The sequence below is a fragment of the Candoia aspera genome, chromosome 1 (genome assembly GCF_035149785.1).
Source record: "Candoia aspera isolate rCanAsp1 chromosome 1, rCanAsp1.hap2, whole genome shotgun sequence".
NCBI lineage: Eukaryota > Metazoa > Chordata > Lepidosauria > Squamata > Boidae > Candoia > Candoia aspera.
In genome coordinates this window covers 20,561,496-20,588,953 of record NC_086153.1, presented here as the reverse complement: position 1 = coordinate 20,588,953, position 27,458 = coordinate 20,561,496, and the positions used below count along the sequence as shown (strand labels likewise).

Sequence of the window (27,458 nt, the reverse complement as noted above, 5' to 3'; positions counted from 1 at the left end):
ATAAAGAATATATATATTTATATAAATTTCTAAATCAACTTCCCTCCCCCATAAAACAACATTAATTTAATTATTTCCTTCCCACCACTCTTCTATATATTTGTCCACTATAATAAAAATCAAATTATAAAAACATATAAATTGTCTACTTTTATAATTAATAATATCACAGCAATTTTAATCCTATTAAATCTAAAAAACCAAGCAGTTATTATTATACCTTATAAGTCTTACAAATCAAACAAACCTTAAGAAAAATTGAATAAATCTTAATCCAAATCATTAAAGAGAATGAAATCATAATAGCCTCATTATCAATCCAATTACACAGTCTTAATTTTACCCCACCTCAAAGTATACCAGTGCATTTACATATCTCCCTATTACACCCAAGGCATTTTTCTTGCAAAAATCAAACAGTCCAACTGCCCTCCTTAAAAACTCAAACTTCTCAACAAAAATCTCTTCTCTCTCATAACAATCTCCCAGAAAGCCATAACAATCCCACATGTAATCTGCAACTCTCCATGTAATCTACAGCCCAGACTGTCGCTTTAACCCCTTCAGTACCAAAATGTAGTCTTTGCCTGACATTACTTCAGTCTTACTGTCAATAAAAAAATCTTCCTCGTCAAAATCTTCATCTTCCTCCAAAACATCTTCAGCCAGATGACACAGCTTGGAAATAATGTAAGGATCTGACACAGTTGACTCAATAAGGCTCTGACTCATGCATCCAGGTAAAATGCAGATTTCAGATTTATTGATGATGTGTGCAGATTAAAGCAAAAAGCCACGACTAAAAAGTTCCCACACAAACTACCTAATAAAAAGCACACAGGCACATTAGAACCCCCTTCGCATTCCATCCCCCCTTTCCTTCAACAGTTCAGCATTCCAGCTCTGGCCATCTCCACCTGATACTACCTTGGACCCCACCATTAGATGAAACATAATTCTTTCTCACTCTCAGCATCTCTCCCCCTCCCATCCGGAGCTTGACACACGTTGCTTCAATGGCAGAGAGCACAATCAAACAATTTAACAATTCTTTGATTGTGGGTTCTGACAAATAATTTCTTCCCCAAAGTCCCGAATAGTCCGCAGAATAGGTTGGCAACACTCTAAAAAAATCTCTTTGAAGGTCTGCTCAAACTCATAACATGACTCTGAAAAAGCCTCCTTGAAATCCTCCATTTTCAAGCAGTAAATTATGGCGCCCCCTAGATACTTGACTCATGCAGATAGGAGTTAATGAGTTAATACAAAGCTCTGAATGAAATTGAAACAGGAAAAGGTTAGGAATGAAACTGGCACAAAGAAAAGTGTGTTAACAAGCAATCCCAGGGAAAGTGAACAGAAAACTGAAGGTTCAAAACAACAAATCCAATGTGTAGGGAAATATTCAATCCTTCAAATTCAATACAAAAATAACAACAGGAAGGCAATTCTTCATTCTCAGTCCTCCTTAATCTTTAAATGGGAAAACAAGCCAAAATTTAAAAATTTAAAAATTAAATCCAGAAATAATGATAAGCACCAAGAGAGTCCACTTCTTCTTTCTGTAAAAAGCCTCTCTTGGGGTACAAAAACTTTTTAAAAAGCAATAAATTGGGTGTTTAAGAAATGGGGTGGCTGGACTTACTGTCCCTTAAAGGGCTGCAATGCAGCTCAGAAATAATAAAATCCCAGCCTCCCGGCAAAGTCTTACTGGTCAATCGCACACTCTGTCTATGATCTCCTGGCTGCAACTTGCTATCTGGAGGACAAATGGGTCGATTCCAAGCATTTTCCTTGATCTGGAAAAATGCTCTGCGCTACAGGAGAAACCAGCCTTTGCCTGGAAAAACTGCCACGATGCAAGTTCTGCCTGCGGAGCTCATGGGCAAAGCTGCTCAGTCCACCATATTCCCACTGGAAGTCCCAGCAATATATATGGATACCAGCTGCATCTAGACGAACAGTGGCAAAGCTAATCAAAATAATGAGGGATCTTGGAGTCAAATCTACAAAAAAGCAGTTGTAGGATTTGGGCATGATTAGGCTGCAAGAGAGATAAAATCCTGTTAAGCAAAAGATGAAGCATACTCATTTCCTGCTGCATTTCCTGTTACTGCAGAGAGCAAGGCTGGAACCAATGGATAGAAGCTTCAAACTTTTAGAAGTATTTCTTAACAGTATTTAATAATGGATCAGATCACCTTGGAAAAGAGGCTGTTTCCTCAGTGGAGATATTTAAGAAAAGATCATTTGTCCAGAATACCCTGACTGCATTTTGCACTGCAGATCTTGAAGATCAAGAAGTTGGGCCTATAGCCTCTACAATCTCTTCTAATTCTGTCCATCAACAGCTGGCCAGATTGCTACTAGGAATTGTTGGTTATTCCATAGGTCGTCCACTAATTAGCTGATAGGAAGTGGCTTTTTAACAGAATTAGTACATTGTTGGACTGTGTTAACACTGTTAGCTAGAAGTAGAACTTCCTTGTTACAAGGTAATATAGTACTTGTTCCCACATGCTGGGAACAAATAACAGTGAAGGACATTTGGTCTCATAGTCTTCTTGTGAGCTCTATCTGAGCATCTGGTTGGTTATTTGGTTCAGGTGGTTAGTCTGATCTTACAAGACCAGTTAATCATGATCTTTGCATTTAATGGTCTTTGCATTTGTTCTGCTTTGAATTAGTGCTCAGTCATTTTAAAGGATTACAAACCATTATAACCAATTTTTAAATATTGTTTCCTAGAAGATTAAAATGTGAGCTGCTGGAAGTTCAACAGAAATCCACTCTAATGCAATTTACAGGTAGGAGTGGGAGTGTATCTGGGCATCCTGGATTATAAGGGAAATTAAATATTATGCAGTTCCCACAGACACTGAATTAATTCCTCTTGGAAACCTCCATTTTTTTCAAAATGCTACAGTTGCCACAAATACTAATATTGAAAGCCTTTTTTAATAGCCTGAACAAAATTAATTTGCTTTAGTGTTCAATCTGCTTTTCAGTTTGAAAGCTTGTGTTTTGCTGAAATCTGCTGATTGGCAACTCAATATATGCTTTGCAGTTTTTTTCGTTGTCATTTTAAAAAACCTGGAACCTTTTTGATCTAATGGACCAAAATATTTCAGTTAGTAAACAAATATTTGCCAGTATAGTGCACTCAACAAGTTTAAATTCCCATATTTTACTGTGGTTTTGGCCCCAACTTAATGGGTGTACCATGATAGGCTTTTTTTGGTGCTTCAGTAGGAATTTTACTATATTTACTATATTTTAATTGTATTGTAGTTGTTTTATTGTTCACAGCCCAGAATCCATCTATTGTTCACAGTCCAAAATCCATTGGGAATGGAGCATCCTAGAAATGCCCAGTGGAATAAACATACTGTAACTGTACCTTATGAGCACACACGCAGGAGTAATGGTATGCAAAACATTTCATAACTGAGCTATTTAAAAAAACTATTTATCAATTGTTTGATTTATATGACCACCCATCTCACAAAAGCCAGTGGCTAACAAAATTTAAAAAACATACAACCAACGAAATAAAAACATCAACCATTAACTTTGAAGCCATCTAACTAATTCCTAGCTGATTGGTTTGAACTAGTTTCTTCTGAGTTTTAAGGTACCATCTCTGGTTTACTATTCAAGGTCCAGTTGAGCCTTGCTATTGTGGAATTGGTGAGAACTAACATGAGCCCAAATAAAGTCCTGCTGTTTGGATGAACAGACTTACAATGTATTCCCTCCTGCTTTGTTTTGTTTTTTCCTAGGAGAAAAGTCTTGAGAACTTTGGTAACTCTTTTGTGTGGCCATTCCTAATTAGGGCTCCTGCAGGTTTTGCTACTAGAAAGGAAATATCTGGGTAGAAGTGGCAAAGAAAGGGATGGCCATGGCCTGCTCTCCATTTGCAGATAGCCATCACTTTGGTATTTTACATAGAAAGATGCTTGCTTGCTTGCTTGCTTGCTTGCTTGCTTGCTTGCTTGCTTGCTTGCTTGCTTGCTTGCTTGCTTGCTTGCTTATCTATCTATCTATCTATCTATCTATCTATCTATCTATCTATCTATCTATCTATCTATCTATCTATCTATCTATCTATCTATCTATCTATCTGATTTCATTTCTATAGCCGCCCATCTCAACAAGTAACTCTAGCTTGCCCTGCCTATTTCTAACTGGAGCTCTCTGAGAGGAAGATTATGGGCTGCTATTTACCAGACAGAACTACACTTAAGTTTTTAGACTCTCAAGTTGAGGTTGATTAAAGTGTGTGAATATTTACTATAAGGAAAGGTTTTCATTTGCTTTTTCCACTAACAGGCTAGAGCTGCCCTTGCAGCTGCTGGAAGATCTGCTTGTAAGCATGTGTCCTAAGTTATTTCTTCATATAGGAAATAGGTGCTCTTACTTACAAATAACTTCTGGGTGTATTATTAGCTAGAGATCTACAAAGAAGCAAGGACAGAAGTGGCTTCTCATTTTTTCATGGCCTGGTTAGCTTAGTGAAGGAGTAGCCCAATTGTGGGGGGCAAAACTTTGTTAGAAATGTATTACATTGTTTGGAAGCAGCCCCCCAAGGTTCAAAATGAAATTATAACTTTAATTTAATTAAATATAATTGAAATGATAACAATTAACTTGTAATTATGACAGTAAATGCCTTTTTTGCCATGTTTGAATCACATTCATGTTTTCAAAACAAGCCCCTTCATTTATATAATTAAGATGAAAGGCCTGCAACTGATGGGCCTTACATATAGGATCTGGAAGATCATTGCATGGAAAAGTTCTTCCAGGACCTCACTGGAAATTGGTACTCTGATGCCAAGAAGAATATTGGTCCTAATTTAGAGATGACAAATAGTGTCTATTGGGCAGAAGAGTGGGGTGTGACAGGGAATGTTGCTGAACTTGCTGTACCTAAAGTTTAGTTCTAATGAAGCAAATCCAGAGGATGTTGTAGCAGCTCCTGATGTCTGAATGCATGAAAATGACAACCCTGTCACCTTTTGGTGTCACCACTCATGGTGCTGGCTTTACTCATGGCTTTGTTTGATTTAAAAGTCCTTAATGGTTTAATCTTAACTGGTCTATGCTGTTTATTCACATAGATACCCATCACTCTATTTCATTTCAGCAAAAGCAACATTATGTGAAGTGCGGAAATGGAATAATAAATACTGGGCCAAAGAAAATTATTTATTTATCAGATTTTTATCACTGCCCATCTCCCCCACACAGGGGACCCTGGGTGGTCCACAATAAAAACAATTTAAAATTTGATAAAATCATAAATACTACCAATAATCAATAAATATAATATGCAATGAAATCCAAGCCATGGCGAATCTAATTCAACCCATAAGGGGATAAAAGCGGTCCCGGCAGAACTAGGGAACCAACCAGCCCCAAGAATGGCTCTTCCCCTCCCCGCTCCAGGCAAGTTGGCAAAACCAGGTCTTCAGCTGTTTTCTGAAGTCCAGGAGGGAGGGGGCTAACCTCACTTCTGGGGGAAGGATGTTCCAAAGGGCGGGAGCTGCTGCAGAGAAGGCCTGCCTCCTGGACCCCACCATATCGAATTCTCTTACCGACAGGGTCCGCAGCATGCCCTCTCTGCATGATTGGGTGGGACAGGTTGATGTAGCGGGGGTGAGACAGTCCCGTAGGTAACCTGGGCCTATGCCATGTAGGGCTTTAAAGGTGATAACCAACACCTTGAATTCGACCCGGAAGCAAACTGGCAACCAATGCAACTCACGGAGCAAAGGAGTTATATGTGCTGATCTTCTCCTCCTCCTCTATTTTGATGTCCTTAAGACGCTTACCTTTGCTAAAGGGGGAAGAGAAGTTTGTTTTTTGCTTTACTTACATTGCTGAACTTGGAGAGTACTCTCCGATGTAAGTAAACCAAAAAACAAATTTCTTTTCCCCCATTAGCAAAGGTGACCAAGGTGACCCACATCAGAGGTAATGAACTAGCTTTAGAAAACAGCTTGCTTTCAATGGACTCTACTCAGTTGTAAATGACACAAATACAGTATTGCAAAAATCCTGTGTATCTTCAGAGCACTTTTTTCCAGAGGATACAAAGGAAGGGTGCAGAAGCTCAAGGGTGCAGAAAACAAGCCACAGGAAGGAGAGGCATCATTTCATCTCCTTCCTCTTCTACTTGCAGTATAGCTTCCTCTTTCCAGCATCCCATTATAAGGAGCACCCAAATTTACACTTTGATTTCCAACAGAAATCTCATATTTGTTTGTTCAGCACTGTGATGTCACATGAATATTGAGAACTCTGCATTGCAGGCCAGTGGAATCCTTGAGTCAACAGTGAAGGAAATTTTTGGTCATCTATCCACCATCATCATTAGCAAGAACTGGGGAGGGGCAGAATCAAGAAATAGTTTTGCGGACAATTTGATTCCATATATTTTAGATGTAATGTGTTACCTAAAAATTGATTTATAGTAATCCGTAATTCTAGCATTTATTGTTATACAACAGTAGAAAAATCTTATGGTATTATTGTAGGAGCTTTTTCCTATTTTTGGTTTTTTACATTACAGTATTTCCTCTTTTTCTGTCATTTTCTTTTGTCTTTTCTTTTTAGTGTATATTCTTTAGCATTCTTTTAATTATATAATTTGCTACTGAGCAGCTTAGAATGAAATTAGTAAGTCTTGATTTCAGCACTTATTATTTCTACTCTTCATAAAATTCAATAAAATTATGTTTAAAAAAGCATTGTTTGCTGCTGTAATAATCTATTATATAAATCTATCATACAGACAGTCCTCGACTTACGACCATTCATTTAATAACCATTCAAAGTTACGACGGCACTGAAAAAAGTGACTTGCGACCAGTCTTTGCACTTATGACCATCTCAGTGTCCCTGCGGTCCCATGATCAAAATTCAGGTTGTTGGCAACCAGCATGTATTTACGATGGTTGCAGCATCCCAGGATCACGTGATCACCATTTGTGACCTTCCCAGGGGGCTTCTGACAAGCAGAATCAATGAGGGAAGCTAGAATCACTTAACGACTTGGGCAAAAAAGGTCGTAAAATCGGGTGCAACTCACTTAACGACTGCATCACTTTGTGATGGAGGTTCCAGTCCCAACTGTGGTCATAAGTCGAGGTCTACCTGCATAACTGATCCAGGATTTGGGGAGGGCTTGGCAAGAGACTCCAAATGGACCCATCCTACTCCATCTCCTCCTCAACAATACCATCACTGGTATTTAGGAAGCTCCTGGGTCAGCAGTGGTCTTCCTGCTAAAAGTGAGTGTTAGTAGGTATCCAATAATATCAGCCCAGGCGCTGACCCTCAATTGCCTTTCCTTCCATAAAATGCATTTAGGGCTGATACATTTGTCACACTCAACTGAAACATAGAGGTTTAGTGTGTATGTAAATGCCAGGACAGTTCATTCAGACATAATAAACCTGCTAGTGTACCCTCTGGTGGCAAACTCCATAGCAACATTGTCCTTGTGCCAACACTACCTACTTTTATGCTTTTTTCACTTTGGGAAAAAAGTGATTTACTTGGCCAGGTTTTATCCATCTATTTATCATGGTGACACAGAGAGATGGAGATGGAGATGGAGATGATTGATAGATATGATAGAGCTCATGTTAGTCAGCTTGTACCACCAACCACTGGGCTGTTGCATTCTGGACCAACTGAAATTTTCCGAAGGGATCTCCTTGTAAAGTGCATCGCAGTAGTCCAGATGCTTGGCTAGAGAGTTGGCAGCAACAACGTGAATGGTAGGGGAAGCACCAGCATGACCTGCAGAGTGTTTGTGGTGTTTTCCTTCTTGCCTGAAGAGTATTCAAACTACAGCTGCTGCAAGTGCAATCTTGTTTCCCTATTGGAGGAAGTGAAGAGGGGGGGGAGGGGAGAGGAGAGAGTTTTTACACTGAAATGCATCAAGGCAGATGAAAAGTTCCTCCACAAGGAAAGCTGAAGTTCTCCAGGAGAGGCTGTAATGGTTGCCTACTCCAATATACTCAGTCTCACAAGCCCGAGCTTTAAGATAACTGATTTATTAAAGAAATAGTGTGCAGATACAGACAAAGCTGAGAATAAACCAAAAGCGCGCGAAATACAAATCAAATACTGTTGCTTCAGGCCAACTCCGCCCCGTGCCTCCTAGTAGCAACCACCCCATCCCAGATGTCATCCATCGTCATACACCGGCCTGGGAAAGTAACCTTGAATAGAGTCACCAACCCAAACATGCATTCCAGAGATTACAGCCACGCAGGGCTGGAAATTTCCAACAGGGAAACACGGATTAGAAGAGTGACATGTGAAACGTTACGATGTATACAGGACATTGAAACGGAGAACATGACAGAGGCTGAGAAGTGAAAAGAACACTGAAGAACGGGGGGGGAAAGTGTTGGCAGAGCAAACACATTGAAGAATGTGACCCAAAGCCGCAAGGAGATGCCAGTGGAACTGAAGAACCAGCTTCCAGGCTCTCCCTTTAGAGAGTGATGGACAGGCAGCTGAACAAACCATGCCATGAGACAATTTAGAAGACACTTGGGTCACCATGGATCAAGGAAGTCCAAGAACCATCCTGAGAAAGAAGAGGGGTGTAGTGGTGGCGGGTGATTTTCTGTTAAGAGAACTGAAATGGCTCTATGCGAATCCAATATGACACTGTGGGAAGTGTGTTGCCTGCCAGGTGCCTGTATATAGAACATGATAAAGAAGTTACCAAGACTATTCAAACCTACCAAATTATCCTTTCCTCTTGTTCCATGTGGGAATGAATGACACAGGTAGAAACAGTGGAGACTATGAAATCTTGGAACAAAACATGAAGGAACTGAAGGCACAGGTGGTTTTTTCATCAATTCTTCCAGTTGAGGGTCATGATGCAAAGAGCGAACAGGGTCCACAAGTCAAAAAGTGGCCATGTAAATGGTGTCACTGAAAAAGTTTGGATTTTATGACTGTGCCCTCCATACACTCATGAAGGACTTCTGGAAAGAGGAGTGATACATCTTACACACACTGGGAAGGAAGTGCTGGCACAAACTTGTCAGTCTCATCAGCAGAGTCTTAGATTAGAATGAAAGGGGAAAGGTGGCAAAAGCCCAGAACCAAATATGTAGCCAATGACTGGGACCAAGAAAACAGCATGAAGGAAGAAGCATGAGGCCAAGATGGGGACTTAGAGTTTTATTGGTTGTTTACTGGCAGCTGCATTTTGGACCAGCTGTAGCTTCCAGATACTCTTCAAGGGTAGCCCCATGTAGAGCGCATTATAGTAGTAATTAAAGGTAGGGAAGTAAGGAATAGAGAAATAGCCATATTTAGTTTGCACTAATATCATTTATCTTATCTCTACATCCTTTTCTATCCTGGCAAGCCATCCCTTGTTTCACCATGTCCTTATACGGCTTCATATGCTGACTTTTGTTCAGTAGACTTCTCTCCTTTTTATTTTTGATGATCTCGATCCAACCACACCTTCCTAATTCTTCCCCTTCCTCTTAACCCAGTCAGTCTTCCTTCTTTTATTTGTTTTCCAATTCAGGCCTCATACATTATCTCTGTATGATCAAACAATCTCAGTATAATAGACATGTTCGTACTGGTATTCACTTTTGTATTCATTCAGCATTCATTATTTTTCTGGTTTTACCACACAAACTTCTTAAGTAATCATAAACAACCCATGACTCATTGGGTCATCCTTTCAGAGATACTTCCTTTCTTTTTGTAGTGTTTTGCTTTTTTGTAGTTTTTATCTTTGTTCTAAACTTAATAAAATTCTTTAAGAGTGAGAGAGAGAGAGAGAGATTTCCTTAGCTAAACTGAGAAACCGAATGACCACAGGAGGGCAAAAAAGCAGTGGGTGTGGAGTGACTTCCAACTTCCTGCCGGCTTCCCCATTGACTTTGCTTGTGGGAAGCTGGCAGAGTGTCAGAAATCATTCCTCCTCCTCCTCGGCTGACCTGCGGATCTGCCTGCCACTTTACTGGAGGAAGAGGGAACAAAGGGAGCCACAGACTGCGAGGAAAACTCCCGCTCCCCATTCCGGTGTGTCCCCAAGGGCCCTCTCCCTCCAGGCGACTCGACTGCTGGCACCTCCCAGCCAGCCCTACCCCACCAGCAGGCATCCGAGTTGCTCCCTTGTCCTTCCCTCGCTGCCCACCGCCATTAAAAGATTTCAAATTTTGGCCTTGGTTCCAAAACAGCTGATTGCTGCTCACCTGTTGGACCTTGCCGCCAGCCAATTAGGCTCAGGGGCCAAAGTGAGGTGGGAAAGAGGGCAGGGATATACTCCTCCCATCTTCCCTTGCGCCATGCAATCTACAGGTTCCTGGGAAGTGTAGTCAGAAGGCACGGTGGCACTCAGACAACCACAGCTTTGCCAAATTTCAATCCCACAGCAGTAATGGGTCCTGGATTTTGGATGCATTCTTTAAATTAGCCCATTTGAGGTATGTTGATTCAAAAATTGTTGTCCTATGATGTACCGTTTCGCCCAATCGAAGGTTACAAACAGACTAACACAGTTTTAGTAGTATATAGATTTATATTGTGTACAACTTACTATAATACTTCTGACTTACCCAGTTCTCATCTCCATATTACAAAGTCAGCAGAAACATACTCTTATACATAGCCATTTTTCCTTCTTTTGATAAACTTCCATGTTTTTCTGTGGATCACGTATATCTACTGCCTTTCTACCAGCATTTGCACATTTTAACTTTTCTCTATCCATTTTCCCATCTTTAATGAACATTCTATCAAGGTGCACAAATTAATTTACTTGCTCTAGTTTTTGTTAATATCTCCATTCAACTTGCAGTCATTCATTCAATGTTCCCTGTCAAACACAATTGGCTTGGTGTTTGATATATTGATTTTCAGACCCATATTCCCTATTACATCTAACATTTACTGCAAATCATTCAGGTTCTCAGTGAACAGCATGCCATCATTTGGACACCAAAAGTACACATATGTTCCTGTCCCCAACCAAAACACCATTAATATCACCACAAATATTTCTTATACAGTACCATTATTCCAAAATGCATTAAACAACCAAGGGATCATTACATATCCTTATCTTACTCCCTGATCAGTGTTGTACCATTGACTAAGGATTCCATCTATCTTCATGCATGTACAACATCATACACAATTTTTATTGACCTCAGCAACCAACTTCATATTCACACAAAACACTCCATAATTCTTCAGTTCACTTTATTATATTTGTTGTTTATTCGTTTAGTTGCTTCTGACTCTTTGTGACTCCATGGACCAGCCCACGCCAGAGCTTCCTGTCGGTTGTCAACACCCCCAGCTCCCCCAGGGACGAGTCTGTCACCTCTAGAATATCATCCATCCACCTTGCCCTTGGTCGGCCCCTCTTCCTTTTGCCCTCCACTCTCCCTAGCATCAGCAGAATTTTATTTAACTATTTTATTTATTTAACTTTATTTCCTGGAGGATGGACTGGTTTGATCTTCTTGCAGTCCAAGGCACTCTCAGAATTTTCCTCCAACACCACAGTTTGAAAGCATTGATCTTCCTTCTCTCAGCCTTCCTTATGGTCCAGCTCTCGCAGCCATATGTTACCACGGGGAACACCATTGCTTTAACTATGCGGACCTTTGTTGTCAGTGTGATGTCTCTGCTCTTAACTATTTTATCGAGATTTGTCATTGCTCTTCTCCCAAGGATTAAGCGTCTTCTGATTTCCTGACTGCAGTCAGCATCTGCAGTAATCTTCACAAATGGAATACAAGCTTCATATAAAATAGGTACCTTGCACCGTTAGCAGCTTTGCTGCTGCATTTTTCACTTATTGATACTTCTGGACACTAAGGCAATATATGGTGTACAGTATGTTGCAATAGCCAAGGCATAATGTAACCAAGATATAGGTAACTGCCACCAAGTCCAACAAGCCTAGGAAGGGCCACAGCTGATGCAAATATGTTCCTTACTAGAGATCCAACCTGCAAATCCAGTGATAGCTGAGGATCAAGAAAAACTCCTAGGTTATGGACCTGCTCTTTCAGGAGGTGTGTATCCCCACCCCACCCACAAACATGCAAAACCTCAATTTCTAAGTCCAGTTTTTTTATTTACCAAGAACCCCTCCATCTTGTCCAAATTTAATATCACTTTGTTCCCCTCATCTGGCTCATTACTGAACTTAGACAATGTTCAAGTGTACTAACTGTTTCCTGGAGTTGACCGTAGTTGAGTTGAATGTGACCAACATTCAGAATTCTGAAAAACTCTGAAATTGCTCCCCCTAGCAATTTCACACTGATACTGTATACCATACTGAAAGCCTCCAGAAAGAATAAAAGAACTAGCAGGGTTGTCCTCCCATTCTGTCAGGCCCAGCCCAAGAACGACCAAGAATCAGTCCAGCCAGCCTTCAGTTCTTTATTTGCTAATGCCGTATAGACAGAATCTTGCCAGACTAAAGCAACTCTACCTAACCTAAGGGGAAATAACCTGGGAAAGCTCTTGGTTTTCCCACAACTGCCCCCTGGACTATGTCTCCTGTTATCTCTTCCACCTTCTTTGAATGTGCTCCCTCCTTCCTGAGAACCAGCAGCTGGAATCCACCACATATTCACACATAATAAAACAAGTGACGGTAACACACCCGGACTGCCCTTTTCAGTTGGCAATCAGATAATCGATATCATTCAGATGTGTCTGAAGTTGCAAGGTCACTGCCTTCTAATTCATCCTTCCAGTAAATGGAGTATTTGAGGCTGACCTACACCTGATAAATCTGCCTCTTTTGGTAAATGTAATCCATCTGCAAAGAGACATAGATTGTCTCCTTCATCAAGGAGCCAGTCTCATCCTGGCCAAGTTAAACAGCTAGGCAGAGCAAGAGGTGAGCAGGTGACAGTCCAAATTTCTTTATACACCTTGTCAACATGAGATTTACAAGCCCCGAAGAATCCAAATAACGGCATAAGTGATCACCAAGTTATGTCCCTATGACTTGCCCCAACATTAGAGTCCCAGTCAAGACCAATTTATTCGGAAATAAATGTATTAATTTATTGCCCATGATGAGCCATAGACTGTTTCAGTCCTCTGATCTAAAATCACAGTATAGTTAAAGCAATGGTGTTCCCCGTAGTAACATATGGCTGTGAGAGCTGGACCATAAGGAAGGCTGAGAGAAGGAAGATTGATGCTTTTGAACTGTGGTGTTGGAGGAAAATTCTGAGAGTGCCTCGGACTGCAAGAAGATCAAACCAGTCCATCCTCCAGGAAATAAAGCCAGACAGCTCACTTGAGGGAATGATATTAAAGGCAAAACTGAAATACTTTGGCCACCTAATGAGAAGACAGGACACCCTGGAGAAGATGCTGATGCTAGGGAGAGTGGAGGGCAAAAGGAAGAGGGGCCGACCAAGGGCAAGGTGGATGGATGATATTCTAGAGGTGACGGACTCGTCCCTGGGGGAGCTGGGGGTGTTGACGACCGACAGGAAGCTCTGGTGTGAGCTGGTCCATGAAGTCATGAAGAGTCAGAAGCGACTAAGCTAATAAACAACAACATGGAAAAGCGATGCCAGCTTGTTCTGTGCAGAAGCAATGGAGGCAGTGAAGTAATATGTTCTTCAGTGTTTCCGCTATTCAAACAGATTGTGTGCTCAATCTTCTGCATCCTGAGATACTCCACTTGTACTATAGCTGATGTTTTATCTTCCTCATTGCTGTTAGCTATGTCATGAGTAAGGATGGCGAGCAGGGGGCTCCCATCCAGGCTGTAAAGGGCATGCGTAGTACTGAGGAATTAGGTAGCCATTCAAAGAGATTGGGCCCGCCTTAGCCTTTGGGGTTTATATGTCTGGGTTTTTCCCACGCTTCTTCAGTTTGTTAGGATTTTCTGTTATGTAGCAGTAATAAAACACTAGAGACCTATTCCTTGTCTCAGCGTGGTTCCTGGCTGTTAGGACAGCTCTCTAGTAAATGATGGGACTGATGGAGCTCTGCAAGAAGGCAGTAAACGCTTAGGAGTGATACAGGTAGTCCTCGACTTATGACCACAATTGGGACCGGACTTCCCATCATATGTTGTTACAGTCATAAGTGGAGCCACCACATGACCAGACCCAGTTTTACGACCATTTTTTTTACAATGGCCATTAAGCAAATCACAGGTTGTCAAACAAATGTGGTCGTTAAATGAATCGAGCTTCCCCAATGGACTTCTTTGCTGGAAACCAGCAAAAAGGTTGCAAATCGCAATCACATGACCACAGGATGCTGCAACAAGTCGTAAATGTGAGCCAGTTGCCAAGCACCCAAATTGCAATCACATGACCATGGGGGTGGTGTGACAGTCATAAGCGTGAGTACAGGTTGTAAAGCACTTTTTCCGCGGCCATTGTAATTTTGAACTGTCATTAAATGAACGATCATAAGTTGAGGACTACCTGTAATTTCAATCAAGACTTCCACAGTATTGCAGAGGATGAAGTGAAAATTCCCCAAATGCAGGAAATCATCCTGATTGATCAGGTGGGTCCAATCATATTAAATAGCTCTACCATATCATATTAGCGGATTCTTTTCTAGTGCTGGGACACTTTTACCAATAATACAACCTCAACCCATTTTCAACAGGATCACAAGTTTGCTATCCCTCCCTAGTCATTTCTAACAATGTTTCATAAACCACTATATTCACCATAACAAAGATGAGGAAATCTAAACAGAAAGCACCAATAGAAACATGGAAAGGGATTTATATAAGCAATAGGGAATTCAGTGCACCTATATAACCCAGAGCAGAAACCACATACAACAGAATGTTGTTTTCTTTTAGTTTTCCCCAGTGACAGTCTCTTATATCTACAGGCAAAAGCAGGATTACTGCATAACCTGGAAGTATCAATTAGGTTTTTGTTCTACTCATTAGTTCAAGCTGTGGTGTTGGAGAAGGCTCCTGTGCATTCCTTGGTCTGCAAAGGTGACAAACAAACAAATACAGGAGCATATAGAGCCAGACATATAATTGGTGGGCAAAATCACAAAACTCCACCTTATTTTTTTCAGCCATGTCACACGATCGAACTCACTGAAAAAGGCAGTTATGCTTGGAATGGTCAGCGGTAAAAGGAAACGAGGCTGTCAAAAAACATGGTGGCTAGACACCATCAAAGCTGACACCAGCCAGAGCATAAAACAACTAAAAGAAGGTGTACAAGATCGAAAAATGTGGAGAGAGCTGGTCCATAGAATTGCTGAGAATCAGACATGATTGAATGGACAGCATCATCATCATCATCTACTCATTAATAATAGCCATATAAATGCCTCCTTTTTTCAGTTTTGGGGAGTTAGAATTTCAGACTCAATTGCCATTTCTACTTTTGCCACCACCTTAGACAAATATCAGCTGACAAAGTTTGAATCTGAAGGGACTGCATAACTATTTCATTTATTTGAGTAGTGGTAATTCTAGATTTAAATGGATACAAAAATGTACTTCAGTTCAAGGCAGAGTGATCTTAAAAATATTCCCTTCAATATATTTTCAGAAAGCGTGGTTTGCTTGGTTTACTATTCCCTTTACCATTTAATTTTCTTGTTGTTTTGTTGTTTATTCGTTTAGTCGCTTCCGACTCTTCATGACTTCATGGACCAGCCCACGCCAGAGCTTCCTGTCGGTCGTCAACACCCCCAGCTCCCCCAGGGACGAGTCCGTCACCTCTAGAATATCATCCATCCATCTTGCCCTTGGTCAGCCCCTCTTCCTTTTGCCCTCCACTCTCCCTAGCATCAGCATCTTCTCCAGGGTGTCCTGTCTTCTCATTAGGTGGCCAAAGTATTTCTGTTTTGCCTTTAATATCATTCCCTCAAGTGAGCAGTCTGGCTTTATTTCCTGGAGGATGGACTGGTTTGATCTTCTCAGAATTTTCCTCCAACACCACAGTTCAAAAGCATCGATCTTCCTTCTCTCAGCCTTCCTTATGGTCCAGCTCTCGCAGCCATATGTTACTATGGGGAACACCATTGCTTTAACTATGCGGACTTTTGTTGCCAGTGTGACGTCTCTGCTCTTAACTATGTGAGATGAGTGCCACTGTTCGATAGTTTGAAAATTCTTTAGTGTTTCCCTTTTTTGGTATGGGGATATAAGTTGATTTTTTCCAGTCTGATGGCCATTCTTGTGTTTTCCAAATTTGCTGGCATATAGCATGCATTACCTTGACAGCATCATCTTGCAAGATTTTGACCAGTTCAGCTGGGATGCCGTCGTCTCCTGCTGCCTTGTTATTAGCAATGCTTCTTAAGGCCCATTCAACCTCACTCTTCAGGACGTCTGGCTCTAGCTCACTGACCACACCGTCAAAGCTATCCCCGATATTGTTATCCTTCCTATACAGGTCTTCTGTATATTCTTGCCACCTTTTCTTGATCTCTTCTTCTTCTGTTAGGTCCTTGCCATCTTTGTTTTTGATCATAACCATTTTGGCCTGGAATTTACCTCCAATGTTTCTAATTCTCTGGAAGAGGTCTCCTGTCCTTCCTATTCTATTGTCTTCTTCCACTTCTGCGCATTGCTTGTTTAAAAATAATTCCTTATCTCTTCTGGCTAACCTCTGGAATTTTGCATTTAATTGGGCATATCTCCCCCTATCACTGTTGCCTTTTGCTTTCCTTCTTTCTTGGGCTACTTCTAGTGTCTCAGCAGACAGCCATTTTGCCTTCTTGGTTTTCTCTTTCTTTGGGATGTATTTTGTTGCCACTTCCTGAACAATGTTGCGAACTTCTGTCCATAGTTCTTCTGGGACCCTATCTACTAAGTCCAGTCCCTTAAATCTATTCTTCACCTCCACTGCATATTCCTTAGGAATATTAGTGAGCTCATATCTAGTTGATCTGTGGGTCTTCCCTAATCTCTTTAGTCTGATCCTAAATTGTGCAAGAAGACGTTTGTGATCTGAACTACAGTCAGCTCCAGGTCTTGTTTTTACCGACTGTATAGATGTCCGCCACCTTTGGCTGCCAAGGATGTAGTCAATCTGATTTCGGTGTTGTCCATCTGGTGAAGTCCATGTATAAAGCCATCTCTTAGGTTGTTGGAAGAGAGTGTTTGTTATGCAGAGTGAGTTGTCTTGGCAAAATCCTATCAGCCTATGTCCTGCTTCGTTTTGTTGTCCCAGGCCATGCTTACCTGTAATTCCAGGTGTCATTTGACTGCCCACCTTAGCATTCCAGTCTCCCGTGATGAAAATAACATCTCTTTTAGGTGTGTTGTCCAGTAGGTGCTGCAGATCCTCATAGAACTGCTCTACTTCAGCTTCTTCAGCATCTGTGGTTGGGGCGTATATTTGGATCACTGTGATGTTAGATGGCTTGCCCTGAATTTGAATTGAGATGATTCTATTGTTTTTTGGGTTGTATCCAAGCACTGCTTTAGCCACTTTACTATTAATTATGAAGGCTACTCCATTTCTTCTGTGGTCCTCTTGTCCACAGTAGTAGATCTGGTGGTCATTTGATGTGAAGTGGCCCATTCCAGTCCATTTCAGTTCACTGACGCCCAAAATGTCTATCTTTAATCTTGACATCTCCCCAATAACCACATCCAATTTGCCCTGGCTCATAGATCTTACATTCCAGGTTCCAATGGTGTGTTGATCCTTAGAACATCGGATTCGCTGTTCACCACCAGCACCGTTGGCCGCTAGCCGTCCTTTTGGCTTTGAGCTAGCTGTGTCATCACGTCTGGGGCTAGTTGAACTCATCCTCTGTTCCTCCCCAGTAGCATTTTGACCATCTTCCGACCTGGGGGTCTCATCTTCCGATGGTATACCGACATATCTCTGGTTGTACTGATCCATTGAGTTTTCACAGCAAGAATACTGGGGTGGGTTGCCATTACCTTCCCCAGGGATCGCATTTAGTCTGACCTCTCTGTCATGACCTTCCTGTCTTGGGTGGCCCTTCATGGTTTAGCTCATGGCATCATTGAGGTGCTCAAGCTCCAGCACCATGACACGGTAATGATCCTTTGCTGAAGACTTTATTATATACTTTTCTCTAAATCAGCAAAGGTAAAATAAGCTTTCTAATATTCAGATCTCTTGAATCTGGTCTGCACACTCCTGCCTGGCCTAAAGCTGTACTGTATGGTATTTCTCAGATTTTGGTCATGGTCATTGCTTGTACTTTTTGATCAGAATTCTGCCAGAAACTTTCCCAGGGATAGTTAAACTAATCTTGTCATTCTTGCATTCCCTCTTGCTGCCTTTCCATTTTTATAGAGAAATAATTAGAGGATTTTCCAATCATCGGGCACAGTTGTAGTTTTCACATAGACAGTAACTTCACATAGCCACTCCATAAACAAACCTTATCCATGTTTTAGTACTTCTCCACTTACAGTATCTGCACCTGCAAAGCTTTTCATTTTTTAGCACTCTCACAGCATGTATTATTTTGTTTTCATTGTTTGTGGACTCTTACCTTTTATAAAATTTGTTTCAGCTTCACTCTTTACCTATTATATCATTTCCATCCACATCTCTGAAATGCTCCTTTCAGTATTCCTTCACTTCAGTTTCATCCCAAATAATTTATCTTCTATTTTTCTTTCTATTCTGCTGGAGGCTCCTTGTTAGTCCTCTACTCATTTCCAAAACAATTATTTTTTTACTAACAACATTTCTATTTACAGTTATATCTGTTTTTATTTTATTTCTACATACAATTTCCCTCTCTTAATCTTAACTGCTCCTTACTATCTGATTCAATTCTTTGCAGCTGACTTTTTCTCTCTGTGCACGTTATGCAATATCTTTCTCTTGTCCTCATTTTATGGCATTCATTTTTCTCATCCACAGTCTCTTTCACCTTCAGCATTTCACCCCAAGCATCCTTTTTCATATTTCCCATTAGTATGACCACACACACATCTGTGGCACTCTGAAACATATTTTCTTTCACTCTGTTCCAAACAACTTATACATCATTTTTCTTTACATCCACTTTCCTTTTACTCTGTTGGAAAAATAATCTCTCTTCTAATACAGTATGTGAGTATACTGTGTACCTCTGAGTTGGTAGGATGCAGGCAACAGTATGTTGGCTTGCAGGGTAGCCTCTCTGTTTCTCACCTCAGCTTGCATAGAATTGTATAAGCATGTTTGGAGTAAGATCGAGCCGTGATTGCACTTGTGGCATACTGGCCAAACTGTTCCCGAACGGACTAGTACTCTCCTTACTAATAGCAGGGAATTATCAGGGAATGTGCCACGGGGATGACTGTAGCAGGCAGTAGCTACCAATTCTGATTATTTTAGAAGGGGACTGGAAAAAAACATGGAGGATTGTGCCATCAGTGCCCCAAACTCTTCATGACTGCATCAGAGGTAGCTTACCTCAAGTACTAGCTGCTGGAATAGCCCTCCTATTGCCCTCCTGTACATGTTTGGGAGCTTCTCTGAATGCACTGGACTGGCATTTGTAGGACACAGAAGGGCTAAATGGGCTGTTAGAGAAATTGGAATAGTGGTACTATTCCAGATATTAACTACAGTTTTGGGGAGTCTATAGTTTCTCTGTTTTGGAAAATGCAACATTTTCAGCTAATCAGAAAATGAAGCAATATGTTCTTCTTTGGTATACATTTTATGATATTTTACAACAATAGAGTAGTATTCTTGGGTAACTTATTATTCTTTCTATTTGATAGCAATATACTATTATAAGGAGATATTTTGATAAACCAGTGATTTCTATATGCTTAATATATACATAGATGTTTTGTATTTACTTTTGGGATCCGCCCCCCCTTCTTCTATTTCTAGGTTTCAGTTAGGGTTTTGTGGGGGGGGGGGTTGGTCATTTATTAATTGTCTTTAGTACTTCATTGTTTCCTTCATGGTTTATTTTTGTATTTTTGTACTCTATTTATTTTTGTAGTCTTGCTATAAAAAAACCCAAGAAATTTGGAAAAAAACCCACAAGACTGCTCTTAATCTACATCACCTATAAATTGGTATTCAGTGATATGCTGCCTCTGTATAGGGAGGTGCCATTGTGACTAACAGCCATTAATCAATCTATTTTTGGTGTATTTGCTTTTTAAAGATATGCTAGCCAAGGATTGGTGTTTTGCGTCTGAATTATTTTTAATTAGACATGGTGGGAAGCAATCCTTCTTCCTGTTAGTCCAGATTAGAAGATTAGATTAGAATTAGGTTAGAATACTTTATTGGCCAAGTATGATTAGACATACAAGGAATTTGACTTCGGTGCAAGAGCTCTCAATATATTTATATAACGCCAAAAATAAACAACAGTAAAGTAATAATGTTATTACTAAAACTATACAATCAAGAAAGAAAAAAAATGAAGGAAAATGATACTACAGCTATTAACTAACAGATATAGTTGCTGATCCCAATAAGCCCTATAATGCACCCTGAGTTCTAATTTCAGGAGAGAGGAAGCAGAAATGTTTTCCTGTGCTTGCCCTTGGTACACTACCTATAAAATATATTGTAGTTATTCCTACCAAAGTAAACATAATTTTAAAGCCATCATATGTCATATATTGATGCAGCTGAAGGGGAGCAGAGATAGTGGACAGGGAGATAGAATTAGAGGAAGCCACAATGGCCCATCTTTGATGTGAACTGAATGGATGGAGTTTGGACCTTAAGATGTGGGTGGGGTTGCTGATGGGTGATGTAGCAGTTGAATGGTTCTAAAGAGAAACACAGGTACTTATAAATAGAATCTGACACCTCTATTGCTCTCTTTGACAGGTGAAGACCCCACATTTTGCTCATCTGGTGTTCTACAGGAAAAACAACGTGAGTCCTGGAGCTTTTAAAATGTACTCCCATACTCAGGGCCGCAACTGGGGCGGGGGGGCAAGCGGGGCATGTGCCCTGGGCGCTGCGCTGGGGGGGAGCACCAAAATGAGCACTGGGGGGGAGCCAAAATGGGTGTGGAATCCATGTTTGCCCCAGGTGACACAGACCCTAGTTGCAGCCCTGCCCATACTTAAGGTTTGTTGTACTGTCTAAAAGTACAAACAATGGCTAAGTTTAAATCTGCCTTGATACTCATTAAAATATCAGTATAATTATCTGGACCCCTTTCAGTCAGGTTTCAGGCCTGGTTATGGGACAGAAACGGCATTGGTCGCACTTATGGATGATCTCTGGTGGGAGCGGGATGGAGACAGTGCATCCATCCTCGCTCTTCTTGATCTCTCAGTGGCTTTCGATACTATCGACCATGGTATCCTTTTGGGGCAGCTCAGGGAGTTCGGGGTGGGTAGTGTAGTTTTACGCTGGTTCACCTCCTTCCTCCAGGGCCGATCCCAATCGGTGGTGATAGGATGTCAGAGATCCAACCCTCAACCCCTCTATTGTGGGGTGCTGCAGGGTTCTGTTCTCTCTCCTCTCCTATTTAACATCTACATGAAACCACTGGGTGAGATCATCCATCACCGTGGGATGAGGTATCATCAGTATGCTGATGATACTCAATTGTATATCTCCATCCCGGGTGAAGTAAGTGATGCTGTGACTACCCTCTCTGAGTGTCTGGGGGCTGTGGGGACCTGGATGGGGAACAACAGGCTTCAACTGAACCCTGGTAAGACAGAGTGGCTGTGGGTTAATGGTTCTTCCATATCTGGGACATTATCATCTCTGGTTCTGGATGGGGTTGCACTGCCCCAGACAGACCCGGTGTGTAACTTGGGGGTCCTCCTGGACTCACGGCTCCTGCTCAAAGAGCGGGTGGCAGCCATGGCCAGGAGAGCCTTTGTGCAGCTATGTGCTGTGCACCATTTACGCCCTTTCCTGGATCGGAAGGCCCTTCGAACAGTCACTCATACTCTTGTTATATCTCATATAGACTATTGCAATGCACTCTACATGGGGCTACCCTTGAAAAGTATCTGGAAGCTTCAGCTGGTCCAGAATGCAGCCGTGCGAGCTGTTTTTGGTGCCCCCAGAAGGGCACATGTAACACCCCTACTGTGCAAGCTGCATTGGGTACCAGTTTACTTCCAGGTCCAATTCAAGGTGTTGGTTGTTACCTTTAAAGCCCTACATGGCATGGGACCAGGTTACCTGAGGGACCGCCTCTTCCCCATTACATCAACCCGTCCCACCCGATCATGCAGAGAGGGCATGCTGCAGACCCTGTCCAAGAGAGAGTGTCGATTGGCAAGGTCCAACTTCATTTGGCGGGGTCCAGGAAGTGGGCCTTCTCTGCAGTGGCGCCCGCCCTGTGGAACATGCTGCCCCCGGAGGTGAGATTGGCCCCATTGCTCCTGGCCTTTCGGAGGAGCCTGAAGACCTGGTTCTGCCGCCTCACTTGGGGTGGAGATGGGAATAGATCTGCATGGGAATGGCTGCTATAGACCACTTCTCCCACACTTGTACTGTTTTTAGATTTTTTTTGCCACTTGGACTTTTTGTCTTATTTATATTATTTAATATTGTAATTTTATACTGTATATTTTATGATTGTTGTTTTAATTGTAAATCACCCAGAGTCCCCCACTGGGAGGAGATGGATGGGGACAAATTGGATAAATACATACATACATACATACATGCTGGAGAGCTGGTTTTTGCCTCCTCACTTTCATCACAGGCAAACAAGCAATTATTCTGACTACAGGTAGTCCTTGTTTAATGACCACTCATTCAGTGACTGTTCAAAGTTACAACAGCGCTGAACGAAGGGTACTTATGACTGGTCCTGGAAGTTCCAGCCATCCCAACGCCTCCGCAATCATGTGATCACGATCTGGTGCTTGGCAACCAGCTCACAGTTACAATGGTGGCAGCATCCCATGGCCACATGATCACCATTTGCGACCTTTTTTTCTGACTTCTCACAAGCAAAATCAATGGGGAAGCCAGCAGGGAAGGTCACAAGTCACTCCAATAAGTCACTCACACTATTCCCCATCTGGCAGCAGCCACCCCCGGCCCCACTGCGCTTGTGCCACACCTCATGGACCACCTGTGCACACTCCCCCACCAGGCAGCAGCCATCCCTGGCCCCACCAGGTTCATGCCACACCTTGCTGGCCACCCACGCACACTCCCCCACCCATTTATCTGCCTGCTGGTCTGTTTGCAAGCCACCTAAAACTCACTTATCAACCTGATATCCTCGCTTAATGATAGTAATGGGGAGTGCCAGGATTGCCCTTGCTAAGCAATGTGGTCACGTGATGTTGCATTTTACGACTGCATAGCTTAGCGATGGAAATTCTGGTCCCAATTACCATTGTTAACTGAAGATTACCTGTGTTTCACTAATGAAAGAGGGCCCGCTGCTCAGTGTATAGGACATCTTGGTTCCAAGTTTAATCCTTGGTATCTGAATTTTTTGTAGAAAAAAGATTGAGAGTACCATGACTTAGAATGATATTTGGGCACTTTAGAGAGCTATTGCCGGTCTGGATGAGCAGGACAGGGGTAAATGCCACAGATTCAGGACAAGGTACTGTTGCATCAGAACCCAAATAATACCTTTCATTTTTCTCACCTAAGTTGAAGTAGCTGGGGCACAGCAGAACATAGTAAAAACTTTTTTAAAAAATACATCAGTTTAAAGATTTTTTTTCTGTTCCACCTTTCCAAAATTGTTTAGCTGCGTTAAAATATGACAGATTAATTAACCTGAATTGAACTAACTGATAATGGCAAGAGAAAAAAACACAGGGAGGCTAAAAATGGCATACCAGTTAATGAAATATTCTAAAGAGGTTTCCATATTAAGTGTATTTATTCAGATACTGAAACATGTTTGGCCTTTCCCTAATTAATTTTGCATCTCAAATGAGGAGTGTAATTTCCATGGGTTATCAGGAAACAGAAGATGGAAGAGTGCAGTTAATCCCGGTGCAATTGTGAAATACATCACGTATTATTGGTGTAAAATATATGGGTGAAACTTGGATAATGAAAAAGAATAGGTGTGCCAGCAAGATTTGACCTGGAAGACATTGTCAGAGTGTAAAATCCATGCATGCAACAGATTCAGCTCACTTAAGGTATGAGAAAGCGAAGCCAAGAAGCTATAGGAAGAAAAATTTCAAGAGGAGAAGATCCAAATGACTTTCAGAACAAGCTACAGTATCTTGAAAGCTAGGAAAAGGCAGAGTACATTACTAAAATGTACAATGATCGAATGCAGTCTTGCAACATCAGACAAGAAAGAACAAGGAAAGCTGTCTCAATGATAAATAAAAGAAAATCATAAGAAAAGTAAAATGAGATATGATTCTAAGTAGATCGTAAAGCTGCCCAGAGCCATTAAGAGTCGGGTAGCATACAAGTTTAATATATTATTATTATTTCACCACAATAGAATTTACATGGTAGAATGACTGAAGAATAATAATGGAGGAGATCTAAATCTAATACAAATGATTGAGATTAAAGGAAGATGAAAAGAATATACTAAAACTAAACTGCTTTACACATGGGAGTATAGAATGATAAAAACTTCTCATAGGGAAAAAATAAGTTGAAAAGTTGAGAGGCAAAAGTGCAACTATCAAATTGGAAAGAGTCAAGAACAGAAGAAACTCTACTGTTTAAAGCTGCAGGAGAATAATTTTTTTCACTGGTAACAGCTCTATATTGACAGACATGGAACAAGATTATGCGGTTTCGAGATTTTTTAAAAATGTATATATTGTACAAAAGAAAGATGCAAAGTAACATGCAAATTACCAAACAGTCCCACTACACTACTTCCATATGTAAGTAAAGTTTTGTTTAAAATCTTACAAAGATGACAAAACTGATATATGGAGAAATGTCAAATGAAAAAGCAGATTTCAGAAAAGAGAGAACACGTAATAGTGAGAACAAAATAATTTAAGGTTTATTTTTGCTTTATAGATTACAGCAAGGCTTTTGATTATAGGTCATGTGTGAATCTGAAACATGTTGAGGAAAATGGGCATGCTAGAACACCTGACTTTCCTTCTGATGACTTGAAGGCACAAGGAATCAAGAATGACTTGAGGGCACAAATATAATAGATAATTTTAGGGTAGATAATTTTACTATCTATTATATTTGTGCCTTGGGCACCAGATGCACAAGTATAGTGTTCAGGAATGTAGTTTTCTTACGTGTAGTTTTCTTGGCAACATCTTTTGAAATGGTTTGCCATTCTCTTGTCCCAAGGCTGAGAGATAGTGACTGGTCCAAGGTTACCAAGATGGTTTCTGTGTAAAATTTAGACTTCCCACTATCCACCAGACCAAACTGGCTGTCTAGGAAATTTTACAGTGAACTAAAATCTACTAGAGAAATTGAGAGTTCAAAGACAATTTAATTTAATCAGCAAATATATTAGAAGAATCAGAGTAGAAATGAAAAGCAAAAAATCTGGGTTGATATAAAATATTATGACAAAGTAAGTCAGGTCAAAGTTGACAAAAAAGTGAAGGTGGTAAATAGTTTTGATTTCTTGGGCTCAAGAATAGATAGATGGACAGTATGCTGAATTAATCCTAGGGAGGAAAGCAGTAATAAGTATAGACAAGATCATGAAGGATAAGAATATTTCTATGACAACAATGTCAGAATAGTTAAAGTTTTGTTTCACAGGTAATGTTTAGCTTTGAAAGTTGAACATTGAGAAAAAGCAAGAAAGAAAAGGCAGATATCTTTGAATTATGGATTTAGAGGCAGTTACTAAGAATATCATGATCTGCAAGAAGAACCAATCATTAGGTACTGGATGAAATAAAGTCTGACTGTTCCCCAGAGGCAATGATCAGCCAGTATAAACTCACATATTGGGTATGTGATAGGAGTGGATGATGGACTAGAAAAATGACAATGCTTGTTAAGAGTGAGGGAAAAGAAGAATGTGAAGACAGTGGATAAGGTGGATGGATTAGACCACTGGAATTGTCACAAGGAACATGGTGAGATGGGGGATTGGGCATATAATTGCCAGGAGCTGTACCAACCTGCTGGCATCTAAATTCAGCCAACCTGCCACTTCAAGCAAAGCAAGACTTCAGTAAAGTCTTTGAGCCTCTTCTTTTTAAAGATGAGATTTTTCTGAAGGATTCTAGAACTCTTCCCCACACAGATGTTTGCCTCAACTTCACAAATTCCAACACACACACACACAATTTCTGATGCAGGTAGTTTGGTCCAGCACAATCTGAAATAACTCTCTCTAGTTTCAGTATTGCCAAAGGTACCACCTTCTCCTTTGTTACTTTTGTGTGATCTTAACATGGAGGTCCTGTATACTTGAACTCAGGCGAACCTACAAATTCTGCCCCTTTGTATGGCATTTTCTTCTTTTCAACAACCTACTAGGATCTCAATCCTCTGCTAGTTTAAAATACTCTTTTGATCTTTTGCTAATAGGAAGCATATGCCAGCAGCCGTGCATAAGTTTATTCCTCTTTAACAGATTTGTTATTATAAACAGCTAGTAACAGTGCAACAGATGGCAGAAAATTGATGACTACTTATGGGAATGTGAGAATGGGAAGTCTCTCTCTTTCCTCTCCCCTTACTGAGTTGGCACTTCCTCATACATTGGCGTTCTTTTTTTTAAAAAAACAGATCTGAAAGGGATTATTTAGGTGTTGAGTAGTTTCCTCTTTTCCTAACTTAAAGAGGCCCGGTTTTTCATTCCCATGAGGGAATCTGAATGTATCTTAGTTGCTCTGATCAAATACAGCCTCTTGTCAAAATCTTCAGGGATGAAAGATAAGCACATCTGTTGTTCTCCAGAACTTATAGACACCATCATCCTGCAGCCTTTTATAGCAGGCCACATAAGCTTTCTCAGCCATTGTTTCTTGCTATGTCAAATGTTAGCAAGGATAGCAAGTGATTTCTATCCTTCTCAGATGCAGTGACTGGATCCACATATTGCACTAAGGCATAGCTTGTTTAACTGTGATTCATTGAATAAAGTACAATTGGTTGTCTTCATACAACATGCAGAGCAAAAACCAATCCCATAATATTATATCTTGCTTATTGTATTGGATGAACCAGACCAGTGAATGCTTGATGTGTTTGTGAAATCTGACCCTATCCTTCTCTAAAAGAAGAGCCCAGCTCATTTTGCCTTTCTTCATATGCCCTCACTGGAGGCAGCCAAGTCCATCTATCAAGACACGTAGCTACACGTTTAGGATGAACTTTCAGGAAAGTTTGAGCATCAGAAACTCTTATTTTTTGAACTTGGACAAGAATTTCTGCAGGTATATTGTCTTCCCAGGGAAGCCTGAAAATTGGCATTCTTGGACAGGTCTACAAATATTTAATAGAGATCTCTCAACCCGCTCACCAAGCTACAGTTTCCAGAATTATTCAATGCAAAGTGCAACTTAATTGATAATTGGTAAAAAGATAACA

General features: G+C 40.9%; 1 protein-coding gene across 1 annotated transcript in view; it reads left to right on the top strand.

The window, feature by feature from the left end:
• Positions 1 to 27,458, top strand: part of PITPNM3 (PITPNM family member 3) — a 161,824-nt gene that overhangs the window by 70,868 nt on the left and 63,498 nt on the right. Inside the window, exon 4 of the mRNA XM_063299212.1 lies at positions 20,835 to 20,882. Within this exon, the coding sequence (XP_063155282.1) occupies positions 20,835 to 20,882 (48 nt within the window). The remainder of the gene's footprint in view (positions 1 to 20,834; positions 20,883 to 27,458) is intronic.